General features: G+C 31.4%; 1 protein-coding gene across 1 annotated transcript in view; it reads right to left on the bottom strand.

Annotated features, from left to right (window-relative positions):
* Positions 1-16,618, bottom strand: part of USP32 (ubiquitin specific peptidase 32) — a 218,945-nt gene that overhangs the window by 45,525 nt on the left and 156,802 nt on the right. The window contains 7 exon segments of the mRNA XM_074262000.1: positions 145-318; positions 1,534-1,639; positions 3,015-3,153; positions 4,547-4,621; positions 5,483-5,564; positions 7,757-7,911; positions 11,806-11,923. Of these exon segments, the coding sequence (XP_074118101.1) occupies positions 145-318; positions 1,534-1,639; positions 3,015-3,153; positions 4,547-4,621; positions 5,483-5,564; positions 7,757-7,911; positions 11,806-11,923 (849 nt within the window).

The raw sequence follows: 16,618 nt of genomic DNA, 5'->3' as shown, positions 1-16,618 counted from the left end.
CAGAAAGGAGGGGTGATATTTTACCATATACAAGGAATAAATAAGTTTGTAAAATTACGTAATAAAATTTTTAAAAATGTTGGTTGGTTCAGCAAAATGATTCAAGCGGTTTCCAACATTAAATACTAATGATTACTGACAAACCTCTGCAGCCACTTCCCAGTCTGGACGACCATCACTGTCCTTCAGTTCTACATATGGTTTCTCGTGAACTCGGTTGAGATCTTCATGAAGACCATCCAAAAGAAAAGCCAGAAGTTCCTGGGAGTCTTGCTGCTGGAAACCATTAAACCTGGGGGCATATTTTGCTATCGTCCACTATAAAATTAGTAAAAACTAAAATTATTCACTGCTTTATCTTGTTCAACTGCAAACATTTCACAATTGAAAAAGACCATTTTATATGAGGAAAGTACTATATAATTTGTCCATATTTGTTAATTTTTAAATTTTCTTAGACTACAAATGGCCTTACACAAAGCATCAGATAGTCTGCTAATTAAAAAAATAACTGTAGCATAACCTGTCCAGCATCCAAGCACACAGATCTGATGTGCTTTCCCCTTTACTCACCAAGTACAACCTGGGTATTTTTTCATGTTTGCATTTCTAACATAACATTTTAACTTTCAATTCAATTTTTTAAAGTTGCTGGTTTCTTGAAGATTGTAATTTACTGAAATACATTAAAAATTCTCTATTTTTTGATTGATAATAACCCATAAGAATATGATTTTTATTTAATTCTATTCCAAATACCATGAATCTTATTTGTAAAGATTATTTTATATTCACAATTTGTAAAGCATATACACAACCTATCATATTACTAATAATGAAAGAAACCCATCCAAAAAGATTATTTGAACACAATTAATATCTTTGTTGATTCCCTAGGATTTTCTAAAGTAAGTCATGTCATCAGTAAATATGGACAGTTTTATTTATTTTCTTCCTATGTTAGAAGCTATTAATTTCTTTCTCTTATTACTGCTAGCATTTTTAGGACTAAAATAAAATAGAAAAGGAATCTTTCTTAACTCTAGTATTTATTGAGAAAGCTTGTATTTTCCCTGTTGCAAATAATTCTAGCTTTTTGTTTTATACACATAGTTTTTTATCATACTAATATAATGTTCTATACTTATATTTTGAAGGTTTTTAGCTTCATACTTTGTCAAAAAGTTACTGAAAATATTAAAGTGAGATATTCAATGATGAAATATATTCTGAATTAGAAGCAATTATGTAGTCTAATACAATGATTTATTTCCACTTAGAATCTAAACTTGGAAGGGACCTTGGAGATAATATAGTCCAATTTCTTCATGTTAGAAATGAGGACAATAAGAATCAGAAGTTATTGCCCAAGGTCAATAAATGTTTGGTATCTTAAAAAAAAAATATATAAACAAAAAGGAGGAACTGGGAAGCTGACTTATTAAAAAGAAAAACTATATACAGAAAAGCTACCCTAAAAAGACACCTTAGAGAAAAAGAATGTTATCCTTTTATAAGCCACAATCTACTTACCCGAAGCTTCAGGGGGGCAACATTCTTTTGTGTTCCACTCCACAGTTCTTGCACTAAGTCCCCATAACATTTGGCCATGTGACCCTTCATTCCAATGGGATTGGTCCTGAAAATTTGAAAGTAAATCCTGTAACAAAAGGCTTTTCCCCTTCAAGGAAAGAATTTATAAGCTTCTGAATGCAGTTATTCCATATACAGCACCAGTTCTTCAAACCAACTTTTTTTCTTTTAAGTTTTGTTGAAGGTTTATGGTTTGACATTGGTGCTTTCTAATATACACCAAAGAAAGTCTTTTTTTAAACAAAGAAAAGAAAAACAGTCAACAGAACCAAACAAGGAGATTCATCTGATACTTCATGTACCCATCAACTATAGTCCCCCACCTCTTAAAGAGAGGTACATTTCTTCAATTCTCTGCTGGAGATAAAATTAATCATCATAATGATAAAAACATTCAGCACTGTTTTATTGTCTTTGTCACTTATACTATGGGAGCTAGTGTGGGTGCTAATTTCCTAGTTCTCTTTATTTCACTCTACATCAGTTCCCATAAGACATTATAAGCTTCTTGAACTCTTCATATTCATTATTTCTTATGTTTCAATAATGTTTTATCACATTCACATACCACAATTTAATTAGCCAGTTCTCAATCAAGACACCTACTTTGTTACCATTTTCTACAAAGTGTTGCTATGGAACCTTTCCTTTGAATACTGATCTCTTGGAGATACATGCCATTGGTGGGATCTAAGGGTCAGTGGGTATCAATACCTTAATCACTTCATTTAATTCTGAACATTTGTTTCCAAGGAGCTGGACCAATTTTCAATTCTGCCAAAAATTCTGCCATATTGATATATGCCTACTTTCTTGTTGTCCCCCCCCACGCTGTCTTCCTATCTTTTATTAATTTGCTAGGTGTGGTTTTTTTTCTGCATAATCTTTTGTGTAGTTAATAATTTATAATTTTTTCAGAGAACTTCTTATTCAAATTAATTGATGATTTGTACCTTTTGGGACATGATCATTGGTCTTAATATACTTGAATTAATACCTTCTATATCTTGGATATCAGAAATTTTTATGAAAAAATTTTTTTTCCTGATTGAAAATTTAATTATCTCTGCTGCACTAATTTAGCATATACAGAAATTTTTTTCAATTTTATGTAATTTAAATTGTTGATTTTTCCCTTTAGTTAACCTCTGTCCCTTGTGTTAAATAACAGTTGAGAGGAAGGCATCCTTTCCTTGAAACATTTACCCATTCAATGCAAATAATGTTAGTTTTGCATTTTATATGTATATGTCCAGCATTTTTTGTTAAAAATCTATATCTCTACCATCCCCTAAATGTTAATTGGATTTTACTTAGTACTAATAATATTTTTTTAAGGTAAGAGTGGAGAAAAAAGAATCTAGGTTATGATGAAGTTTATACCAAAACAGTATGTCTGATAAGGAATTGATAATAATTACCTGTTGAGTTCATAAAGATGTCTCCCTGAGATGAAATATTGAGTTAATGGCTGTGTGTTACTGACACATTGGATGCTGGAGTTCATAAAACATGTGTTTCCCAGATTACTTAAGCCAGTGGCTCCTTTTTCTGTGGGAACTATAGCAAAGAAAACAAAATTAAAAAGCCCTTAAAAAACTAAAACTTAAATTTAGTAATTAATATGTCACAGACTATAAGAATCCTGTATATTCAAATCACTGACAGTTTGTAACTTATAATTTTAAAATCATAATCTCAACAACCAAATATCAACCTTAAAAAACACAAAATGATTAATTTCTATAAAACCATAACCATTTAACACTTGTAGTTTTTAAAACATGTAAAATAGATCTAATAAAGCAGTAGCAAACTTATCTTGTTTATGTGCAACCTCTTATCTACATGCTTAGTTTTTTGTATATTTTCCAGATTTCATTTTTATTTACATAACTATAATCAACACAATTATATGACTGGACGCTCTTCACTTGGTATCCTATAATTAATGTCACTTTCTATGGTTGGTTGTTTCTTTTTTTTCTTTTGGTGAGTGGTCTTCTTGTCCCACCTAGACTGGAAATTTATCAATCACTCGTGGGTCTGACCCTAATAATGATTGGATTGGAAGCTTTAACCAGATTGGTTTCCAAACTAGATCTGTTCATTTCTCCTTTGGCAGCTTGCTCACTCCACATCTCAAAGCTCAGCATATTGGAGCAAGAGTTAGTATGATTACACGCTATGCTTAACCTACATTAGTTGAACTCCTCAGCTCAAGTGATTAGTCTTAGCCTTCCAAGCAGCAGGGATTATAGATATGCATTACCACTCCTGTATTCATATTTCTTTTTATTCATTATATCTGTCATTTCTTAAACAAACTGCTTACTTATTACTTCCTGCCCCAGAATCAGAATTATTATTTTTTTGGTTTTTGTTTTTTGGCTGAGGCAATTGGGGTTAAGTGACTTTCCCAGAGACACAGCGAGGATGTGTTAAGTGTCTGAGGTCAAATTTGAACTCAGGTCCTCCTGACTTCAGAGCTGGTGCTCTATGCACTGCGCCACCTAGCTGCCCCAAATCAGAATTATTTTATAATAATACTACATTTATTTTTCAATAATACACACAATGCTTTCCTTTAAAATGAATGACAATCAATTGCAAAAATTATGTGGCTGTTTTGATTAAAAAGTGAATTAAATTTTTGGTGTAAATATAATTACAAATTTCAAAGCAGAAACTTTATTTCTTATCTTTGAATTTTCCTTGGCACCATGGAAGCAAGTGCTTTTCATATAGCAAATATTCTGCATCAGAGGTAAACATATATAACAGCTTTTCATGACTTATAACTGTATAGAGTTCTTAGAAGTATAAACCAAGTACTAAATGTTTAACATCATCTAAACATACTATAAAATTAAGCCATTATAAGCATCAATTTCTTACCCTTCTCGTATGCAGTTTTTAGTTCATATGTTAACATTAAAAACATCAGACTTACCCTTGTGTCTATCTATCTTACTACTATTTGCTATAAATGACATCTCTTCTGGCCAGCTCATATCTTTGTTCCGAACTGGAAAGAAAAAGATATTAATATATTAATTCCTCACATACTTCAAGTCATGCAGCTCAATAGTTGGTAGGGGCCCATGGGGAGGAGAAAAAAGGTTTCCTTTCTCTAAATCAATCTGTTCTTTTAAAATATGTCAAAAATGGGAAAAAAGTAATTATGATATGGGAAGAATTATTCTTTTTTTCTTTCTATTTTTGTTTGTATCATTGGGCATGGTATAGATATTTAAGTTAGCATTAATAAGATACAAAATGAACTAACTGCTAAGAATAAAATCAGACTTACAACTGTAAGTTGTTTACCTAAGTAAGGTATTAAAGTTTAGAAATAACGTTTATACTTTAACTTAAAAATATATTACTTTAAGTGTAAATCTATAAGAGTATTGTACCTGACTAGCTTAACATTAAGAACACTTCCATGTAGCAAGCAGGGAGCAAAGAATGGATTGCTTGTTTGTTTTATACAAACTTAAGGGAAAAAAATAAAAGTAAGTTTGTTGGTTAGTGCTAGAATCACCACTGATTAGCCTCACATTATCTGAATGTGCCTGTTTACAAAATTTTTTTTCAATGTATCCAGGCATATTGCCTGGATAGTTAATGTTAAGTTCCTAATTAAGCATTTACTTTTTAAAGAATCCAATAAAAGTTTCTGTAACTATTCTTTAAAATCTGAGAAGTATTTTAAAAGATTGCTCTAGGAGCTCATGTATTTTAGAAATTTCTTCAATATAAAAAAAGAGATTAACTATAAATTAACTCTTTTTAAAAATAAGAAAATATGCCTAACAGAAAGAAACCCTGAACCCTTAAATTTTTCTTATCCCACTCTCAATATCAGCATGTGGTAGACTTCTACCTTCAATAACTAAGTGCTGTTCATCCTGAATTTTCAGATATTCTAACATATGGTCCTCATCATCCAGAAGAGTAAGGTAGTTCTGTAAGAAAAAGGAAATATATTTTTGAAAATGTTTATATTTAAGCATATTCTCTTCCAATGAATATGATAATTTAAAACTTCATTCGTATAATTTTAGTTATGGAAATCTGATAAAACATAGCTATATACTATTGTTTGTATGAGAGCAAGTAAGTTGTATAGCCTCTCTCTGTATCTAAAACAAGTCATATATGGGAAAGCATCATTTTATTTATATAGTCAAAATTTACTTTGATTTTGACTTAGAAAACTTTGCTGAAATTAAGTTTAATCAGATACTCAAAAGGCAAAAACTATACTAAATTTAATGAAATTCATATAATAACAACAATAATAGATACTTTCTTTAAGCTTAAAAGCTTACACAAGCTTAAAAAAGAAGAAAGGAATAAGAAACAGAATATTAACAAGTATATTCATGGTCAAACATAAGACCTACTCTCTTAAGCATTATGAAACCAATTACAGAATGTCAGAGTCAGATGAAGGGGGCAGCTAGTTAGCTGAGACAGGAAAAAAGAATTTCAGTTTAACATACTAGAACAGATATCTACCTTTTCATGAAGACTTCCAAGGAGGGAAAACCCATTTCCTCTAGAAGGAAGCCAATCTAATTTCAGATGCTAATTAATCATTAGGAATTTCTACTTTATCTCAAACCTAAACTTTCCTCTTTGCAACTTCTATTGAAATATTTCTATCCTTTGGAGCTAAAGAGAAGTCACCTTTCTTCCACAAGACAGTCTCTGAAATATTTGAAGACATTATAATGTCTCCCTATCCCCTCCAAGTCTTCTTTCTCCAGGTTTCAACTGATCCTAAGATGACATGAATTTAAGGCTCCTCATTATCTTAGTTGTCCTTTTTTTCTATACTCTGCTATATATCATATATATATAAAGGTCTTTAAAGTGCAGTACCTCAGGTTCTCACCAAGGCAGACTACAGAACACGGACTACCATTTCTCTATTACTAAAAGCTACATCTCTTTTAACATTTACTCCTTGACTAATTTTTAAAACAGATACTCTACATATCCTCAAGTGTGATGGCAAGGCTTAGATGAGAGGTAAATTTATGGATATATTCAAGTTCTTTTTCAGGATAGATACATTCTCTAATAACTATTATGAACAAAATTCTTAATCCTTGTTAACCTCAGATCTCATCTACCATCCATGACTTCAAGTATCTATTTCTATTTACAATTCCCAAATTATATATCTTTATTCCTGATCTTCAGAGCCCTTATTTCCTAAAGAAAACTCAAACTCATTATTTCCCTGCTAAAATCTATCCTTCCTCTTAAATTCTCTCCTTCTACTAATGATACCACAATTGTCCTAGACAACAAACCCATGAGAATGATACTTAACCTTATCATCTCATAAGTTGCTGAATCCTTTTCTTTTTACCCACAAAACTTCTCTCACATTCATTCCATCATTCTCCTTTTTCCACCCACAGCCCTAGTTCAGACACGATTATTTCTCTATTTGACTACTGTTGATGGCTCTCTAATTGGTCTCTATTTTTCAAGTCTATCTGCTAGATGGTACTAATCTTTAATTCTGTTGCCATATAAAACCTTTCAGTTCCTTGATAGTTATTTCAATTATTTATGGACCTAAGAAGCCCAGGGCCTCCTCTTTTGCCCTGAAATCTTCTTTTACATGTTGTCCCTTCCTTCCAATTGAAGAGCACATTCTTTGATATCAGGGGCTATAAGGATTTTTCTATTTGTATTCCCAGAACTCAGCAAAGTGCTTGATACGTAGTAAATACTTAAGATTTGTTCATTCAGTCATTAAATAAAATACAAATTCTTTATTGTTGCACGTAAGACCTCGTGTCATCTCATAGTTTTCTAGTCTTATTTCCTAATACTTTTTTCCTTGAAGATAGAGAAAAGGCAAAATAAGGTGGGAGACTGGGAGGTTGCCAAGACAAGACAACTTCTTGTTTCCAAATTTTGTCCTACCCTTTCCATCTATGTAAATGCACATATAATCCCTAAGGCTTAGAACTACAGATTTTTCCACCTCAGGTCTCTTAACACTAAATTTCTTTTCTTTATGAACAGTAAAAGGTTTTCATTTATAGTTGATAACTCATGAATGTTTGTTAAATAAATGCTGTTTTTTAACACTTGATATGATTGATTCATAACAATCTTTAAAAATTCTTACCTCACTGTTGTATAACCACAGGCGCATGTCTTCCTCTTTGATGCGTAATCTCTGAGACAGATACTCATGAATTTCCTTGATGGTTTGCATTCTACTAAAACAGCCTGTGTAAGCTAACACCCGCTTTAAGGGAGCATTTGGAGAAGGCACGTTCCCTGTAGTCATAATAATCACAATAAAGAAAAAAAGGCAGGTGACAAAAAATATTCACCATAACAATTAAAATATTAACTTAGGAAACAATAATCATAAAATGAGAACTACTGGATGAAAATAATTAACGTATAAGACTAAAGTTTTACCACATCGGGAAGAAGACTATACTTTCTAAGAAGTGGACAGGACAAAAACTACACCTCAGGAAGAGAAAATAAGCCTCGGGATATTTTTAGGCTAAAAAACATGTACTAAGGCCTAAAAAATATGGTACTGCTTAAAAACTGCATTTTCTTCCTTAAGACTTTGGTTAATGCTTGGAAAAAAAAAAAAAAAGGAACAAGGCTTATTTAAACTCTACTTTTTGAAAATAGGTCAAACTTCTACTACTATAACTCTAAAAACTCTTCTAAAATATTTGATTTCCTTCTGGAAGAATAGTAAAATTTTAAATTAAAAATGTCTAGTCCTATTCGAGGTATATAGATGCTGTTTGTCTTTTCAAAGATCACATGCAAGTGATTTAAGGCTGTGCAAAATCATCAATCTCATTTTCTCCTCTGGTCCAGCGGTAAGATATAGATCAGGTTGACTGCAGATGGTCCTGAATACAGTAGAAGAACTTGTCTTTTTAAAGCTAAAGGTCTTTAACAGGTTTCTGTCTGATTAAGGATAGACAATAAATGAGGCAACAACAACAAACACCATGCATATGTGTGTGTGTGTGTGTGTGTGTGTGTGTGTGTGTGTGTGTGTGTGTGTGTATAAATCAATGGAAATTCTGGGTATATATAGTACAACTTGTTTCAAAGGCAATATGAGAAATTTTCTTTATAATATATCAACCCTCAATAATTTTAAGACAGGCATCTTTGGTATAGTGGAAAGGACAAAGACTTTGGAGTTAGATGATCTGCCTCTGCCCTATACAATCTGTGTGACCTCAAGTAAGTGGTCACATAGCCTAGTGTCTTCATATAAGACAGTTGGAATAGATAGCCTTTGAGGTCCTTTTAAGCTCTAAATCTAAGATCCTAAGTCAATGACAAACATGACAAACTTTCAAAGGAGCTTGAGGTGAGAATACTATGCAATAATAATAGGAAAAACTTTTGAGGACTATTTCAAGTCCAATCAGAGACTTTAAAGGAAGATGAATCAAGGCAAGATTCTGACAAAAAGTTACAAAAAGCCATAAAGGTTATTAACCTTTTAATAAACATTATATGAAAGTTACATTACCAAAAGACAAAACCAAAAACCCTTAATTAACAAAATCTACCTGATACGTAACCTCCATATCTATATCTATATCTATATCTATATCTATATCTATATCTATCTATCTATCTATGTATATAAAACCCACAAAATTTATTACTCTCCTTCTGAAAATTAATTTTTCTACAACTAAAAATAAAAATGTAACTTCAGTATATCAGTGTTTTCTCTCTTGAAGATGACTATGATTCTAGTTTCTGATTCTTAATATTAATTCTTTAATATATCACATTAACCCTCTATACAGATAAAGGTTCTAGCAATGGCACTAGATAGCTTGTTTAATGAACAGCTAACCAGATAAGGGGAAAACTGAGGAAAACTATGCCCAAAGCATGCACATCATGTTAAAAGAATTCACTTGCACAAAATACACTACCCATAGTATTTTCTGTAATGTAGAGTATGACTAAGTCATAAACAATAGTTGTGTTTAACATCCACAACCTCAAAAGGAATAATCAAATAATTAAACAACAATAATAAATGGAGTGAAAAAATTAGGAATCTTATAGTAAAAAATAGCAAAACCAAGTTTAAAAATTTCTCAACAACAAAAAATAAAGCACTCCTTTTACCTTCAGATAGCAAAGGATAACTTCTTAAAGAAAAAGAGCAAATCTCTGCAATTAGAGATGAGAGGATTAGTCATAAGATTACAGCAAGAAAGCAGTTTCTTGTAAACTTCAACAAGATTAATAATTGATTTAACAAATAATTAGTGCGGAGCAAAATTTTGAATTAAAAACAAATTTGGCACATCAAAACTATCCATTAATAAAAATCAGAAGCATTTTCCAATGTCCACACCAAACAATCTCCATAGTCATAAGCCAAATACTAAAAATTATTTGGATGCTAGTAGTATAACTCATCAAGCAGGCAGCCACTGATTACATGTAATTTTATGTCTTTGGTTGGCTTTCACTAATCTAGCAGAATTTATAAAAGCAGCAAAAATCTAGGATCAGCACAAGATTTTGTAAAGAAATCTTACTAACGAGTAATACAGTATACTCTAAATTTCCATTCTCAATTGACAGAAAAAAATATAGGATTGTGCAACAAAAGGCCAATGATAACCATTCAATGACAGAAAGTTAAATGAAAGCACAATTTGTCAATATATACTACAGAATAACTTTTATTGATATTTACTGTTTCCCTTCATCTGAAATCTTCTTAAAGGGAAACTTTAATATAAACTGACCTCCAAAAGGGATGATATATGTAGAGAGGCCTTTACATATAATATAGAAAGTCACTTTTAATTAAGTTTTATATCTAGATATCATTCTCTGGAGTTTCAAAATTTTGAGATAGTAATTACATTGTACTCAATTCAAAAGTAGCCTTCACCTTATATTTAATTTTACCATTGAATTTTGTTCCTATAACATGAATTCCTGGTAAATTAAGTAAAATCCAAAGTCTGCCAACTCAATTCAAAAGATTGTTTCATAATACAATTCTTCTCAACTTTAGAATAGCATTTATTTGGCAGGGTAAATAATAAAAGTAAATTATGCCTATCACTGATATTAAAAATTGACAATTACAATAGCTAGACAATAGTATTTTTTTGCATGAATCTTCTGACTAAACAAAAAGCCTTGTGAATCTATGACCTGACACAAAAATTAAAGGGATTAGATGATTGTCTATTTTAAACAATGTTATTAGGGCTTTTCTTTCTCTAATGAAAAAAACATAGTAGATTGTTGTGCTAATTTTGATCTTAAACAATAGTAAAGATGGCATCTATTAAATGCTATAAATTAAAATGGGAAAATATTTACACAGGTTTATGATATGCTTGGGACTTTAAAAAAAAAAAAAAAAATCTCTAACTTCCATCACCACAAATGTGTCTTTTGACCTCTATAATACACTGGAATTTATGTTTTTTCATATGTTTAACATTTTTAAAAAATCAATCTGATATGATGAGTGATCTAAGAGAATGCACTATACTTATTTATCAATGACAGTATACAAGTTTCAAGTTTAAACACAGGACTTCTCTCAATCTAGATTATCCTGTTAATTTGACTAATGTTTAGACTGACCAAGAACAAAATTTTTTGTTGCTACAGAATCTTAACTAGCATCAAGAAATTACAGGTGTTATCCTTAGTACTTCAAAGTGCTACTGCCAAAGGGATTACTGAGCTCTGCCTATGGATAGAGTGGGAAAATTTTAAATAGTTAGAGATCAGTAGATGTCTTCAGAGGCACCATGGATTTATCATAACATGTATGGGGATATAATACTAGCATTTTTATAGCACTTTAAAACAAGTCTGGAAGATAGATATTATTATTATTAAGAAACATTTAAATGCTTGTACAACTTGACCCTGTTTCAGCTTTGAATCTGCTGTGCTTCCTTTTCTAACCCATACTTGCGCATGATCTTAGATCTAAGCCCCATATATTAGAATATTTAATGACTTTGCATGAAAGCAGATGGAAATGCTTATCAGCACAGTGGCACCAGACTTGGAGCAACTTGCTTTTCACTTTTTTTTCAGAAAATATACTGTATTCTTGCTGCATTCTTAAGTTACCTCTAGGTAAATGTTGAGGAAACATTCTCAGGCTCATCATACCCATATTCACCCAGATGTTAGATTGCTGAGTCCGGGTGGCAGGTTGTTGTCTCAGGAAGAGAAGATAACGAGGAAACAATTCTAGTTCTGGGAGGTCTGTTTTGCTATTCTTGATCACCTAGTATTTTGAAAATGAAAATAAATGAGCATTTGCTATTAATGAGAACTATATACAAACTGAACTTTACACATAAATCAGTAGGGGAAAAACATCTTAAATAGGCACTGAAAGACTACTTGTGGGGTAGAAATTCATTTGTAGGACAATCTCCTCTAATCCCCTATACCTTGGAATTTGTTCCGAGTCTTAGGGGCCAAGGAGAAATGGGCACTCATGATTTGCTGGGTTTTGACTTATGTTACTTTTTTTTTCACTTTAGGATTGAGGTGAAATGATTTTCTTAAGGAATTTTTAAAGGAACAACTAAACTTCTAAAGAGTAGAAGAGGAAAAAAAGATAATGAGAGCTAATAAAAGCTATTGTGAAGAGATAAAGAGCAGCAGAATCTAGATATGAATTCAAAGATGTTCCCATGTAAAACTCATTTTTTACAAAAAAAGAGGCAGAAATATTCTGATAATGCTATTAAATGTACAAAGAAGACCAATAATTCAAAGAGGGAATTTGGTATTGATGACTGAGTGATATTTAGAAAGGATAAGAGAAAAACAACATATGAAAGCATCATGGGAATAGGAAAAGAATAGAACAAAGTTTTTACTAAATTTAATGTCCTCTGTTGAAGTTAAGTGAGAAAACAATTGGGAGTGGGGTGAGAGGAAGAGAGGTAAGATTTCAATTATCCAGCTACAGAAAGGCAATTTCTGATTTTACCAAAGGCTAAAGAGATTCAATAATTCAAAAATAGATTTTCTCTAAGTTACTCTAAGATTCCACATGGCCACAAAAGAGAGAAAATCTGGGAATAAGAGTAGGCAACACAAGTCAGTGCTACTACTTCATCAAAATTTAAGTAATTTATCTGTGATAGGTTGTGCTCAGGCTGTGCACTGTTTATGATACAAACTTTTACAACATAAGATTCTAGACCTCATGGAGCTTACAATTTATGCAGATATACAATAAATATCCCCAGTCATTGTGTTAAAAGTTTCTTAGAACTGTGACTTTAAAACATTTGTTCTTACATAATTCATCTCTTTATGGTAAAATTTGAAACATATTTGAAAAGATCACAAAACAAAGTTTTTTAAACAGAAAACTTTCAGCCTTAAAAAAAAAGAAAAAAAAATTTAACATATAACTTTTCATTCACCAAGATGATTTCCTAACCTGCTTCACAAAGATATTACCACAATTACTGACACAATTTACACAGAGAAGAGGCACAAGATCCCCTGAGGCTCAGTGATATAATGGCAAAAGGAACAGCTCTAGTTTCAAAAGATCTGAGTTCAAATGTGACATTTGAGTTTGAATTCCTATGTTATGGAATTCCTATGTGGGCAAATCAGCTCATCTTCAGGGATGATCCTAGGATCAGGATAAAATAAGGGAATTAAGGGCAGTTAGGTGGCTTAATGGATAGAGTACTGATTCTGAAGTCAAAAGGACCTGAATTCAAATCTAGCCTCAGTTGTGTGACATTGGGCAAGTCACTTAACCCCAATTGCTTTGCAATAAAATAAGGAGTTTGGACTGATGAGCTTTTCCAGCTACAAATATATAATCTAGAATCTGAAAATGGAAGTCTATTAGCAATTTTGGTAGGATGTTGTCAATTCAGAATTTTGTAATAACAGGAATCTATTGCAAATCTTGCAAACTGAAATGTTGTAAAATCTCTAATAGCCACAAATGACCAGGTGTTTTCTGTTTGCAGAGAACTAAAAAACTCCTTTAATAGTACATTTCTGAAAACCATGAGGGAACACTAATGAATGAGATATAAAAAGTGCTATAAATTATAAACCACCAGCACTATTTTTTAGACTACTCTGCATATTTGGGTTTTGTTTTGGTTTTTGGGTTTGTTTTTTTTTTTTTTTTTTTTTTCATATTTGTTTTCTATCTCTTTTCAACTCAATCATAAATCTAGAAATTAATCTGGTGGACATCCACATCAATTCTTCTTTAGAATGCTATATACTAATGAAAAATCCTCTCTTCCTAAGCAAGCATCTATGACTGAAAACCCAATAAATCCACCCTAATTACCCCTAATCTCTGCCCAGGCAGAATTTTGATAAACCACTATTACTATAAAATCTGCAGGAATTAAATCACGTAATAACAAATCTATAGCAAAGTCTGAACTACTAAAAAAGTTATTTTTATAATAAACATGTTTTACTTTCCGGGATCTCATGACCAAATTATAGGTTGCACTACTGAACTTTTCAAAACAAAATCATTTCTTTTTTAGTTACTACTATGCTACTATTTTCCTCCAAGTACTTCTTAGAATGTCATCTAGGAGATCTAGATAATAGATTCAAATAAGTATCTTCATTTGTAAACTATTTTTCCCTATAGATTAAGTCCAAGGATAAATATTAGTCATTTTCAACTATAATAAAGCATTTTATCTGGAAAGAATATTGGTATTTAGTATTCCTAAATTTGGGAAGGTTAAAATATTTTTATATATTATTTTGATTCAAATAAGTTCTTAATTTTTTTAAATTTAGAAGATAAAAGAACAAATATTGTTAATCTGTTCAAGCCAACCATTATTCTCACCAGTGTTCAACAATGACTCACTGAAAAGAACACTTAATCTGACACTCTCAGCAAGAATTATAGCCTTTAGTTTTAAGATCACAACAATGTGAGAAAAAGAACACTAATGCACTGTTGGTGGAGATGTGAATTTGTCCAATCATTCCAAAGCTATTGGAACTATGGCTAAAGGGCAACCAAACTGTGCCTACCCTTTGATACAGCAATACCACTTATAATCTGTATCCCAAAGAGATCATTAAAAAAAGGAAAAAGGACCTCCATGAACAAAAATATTTATAACAGCTCTTTCTGTGGTAACAAATACCACAGAAATAGAGAGGATGTCTATGAAGTGAGGAATGGCTGAACAAGCTGTGATATATGAATGTAAAGGAATACAGAATATGACTATGCAATAAGAAATGATGATCAGGCAGATTTCAGAAAAAAAACAAACTGGACTTATATGAACTAATACAAAAGTGAAATGAATAGAACCAGAAGAATAAAAACACTGTATGATGATCAACTAAATGCTCTATTCAACAACATAATGATTCAAAACAATTCCAAAGGACTCGTGATGGTAAATGCTATCTACACCAAGAAAAAGCACTGATGGACTATGAATGCAAATCAAAGCATACTACTTTTACTTTATTTTTTGGGGGTGTGTGTGGTTTTTGTTTTATTTTTTAAAACAACATGACTAATATGGAACTATCTTTTATATGATTGTACATGTATGATTTTTATCAAATTATCATTTTAGGAAAAGGGTAGGGAAGGAAGAATGGAGAAAAATTTGGAATTTAAAATTTTGTAAAAATGAATGTTTAAAAAATTGTATTTTGGCTAGTTAAAAAATATCACAAGAACATAAGGTGAAAAAGTTAAAACTGGAAGGGACTTCAACAGTCAATGAAGTGAACAATCTTTTTATATAGATGAGGAAACTGAGGCCAGAAAAGTTAAGGAAGTTGTCCAATATCATACAGTTAAATAGTTTAAAGCAGGATTTGATACCAGTTCTTCCTGATTCCAAATACAAACTTTTCATAATATACTTTTCATTACAAAAATCCAATCTAAATGCAAGATGTCCCCAGGAAAAGAAAAACAGAAATATTTTCTGTGAAGATCAAAGAAGGCTTAGAGATACAATATTTTGAGAACATATAAAATCTAGATGTCCGGAATGTCAAATAAAATAGAACTTTAATAGGTTCGAGGAGAAAAGATTAATACTATGACGGCTACCATCCAAGTTCACTAGCATGTTATTTACAGAATGTTATATCAAGGTTTTATTGTCCATAACTATTATTACAGGGAGGAAGATAAGAAGGAGAAAAATGCAACCATACCATTTATACAGACTACATGAAGAATTTCCTTGATGTCCTCAATTGAAAGTAATTTCTTCTTGCTAAAGTTATTTTTTACCTAGGATTTTGGATCCATCTTTTTAATGATCACATTCTATGTTAATTAATATAAAAGATTCTAAAACGTTCCATAAAGACATGTCATCTGTAATCTTTTATCTTTGTATCTCCAATGTACTGCAGAAAAGGCACTAAATACATTTGCTGATTAAACTCATATTATACAAAACCTTCATATAACAACATAACTATTGGGAGATCTAGCCTAGATATCAACACAAAAGGATAAAATTACTGATGTAACACAAATATATTATTAGAAGGTCATCTTCTCTCACTTACTAAGGCAATTACAAACCCTCAGAACAGTGTCACACTAAGCCTCTAGGGTACTAAGGAGTTACAACCAAATGCGGCTTTTCTTTTATTATCATAATTAAATTTGTTGATATAGACAAAACATTAATATTTTCATGTCACATATTCTAATTTCAAAGTTAAATGACAGTATGCCTTAAAAAAGAAAGGGGAAGAGGAACAAGGCAGAAAACAATTTAGTAGGGTCAAGTTCCCAAGATTTCTAGAACATAAAACAGTTACATACTACTGACAAATTGTTTGTCTAATATTTATTTTAAGAAAAATGACCGAAAAACCACCAAAGCTGGAAGACTCCTTAAAAAGGTATTTATTCCAACTCTCATTATTTTATAGATGAGAAAACTGGGGCCCAGAGACA

Source organism: Sminthopsis crassicaudata, chromosome 4 (assembly GCF_048593235.1).
Source record: "Sminthopsis crassicaudata isolate SCR6 chromosome 4, ASM4859323v1, whole genome shotgun sequence".
Classification (NCBI taxonomy): domain Eukaryota; kingdom Metazoa; phylum Chordata; class Mammalia; order Dasyuromorphia; family Dasyuridae; genus Sminthopsis; species Sminthopsis crassicaudata.
The sequence above is the reverse complement of the archived record's forward strand: the minus strand, read 5'-3'. Positions and strand labels throughout refer to the sequence as shown.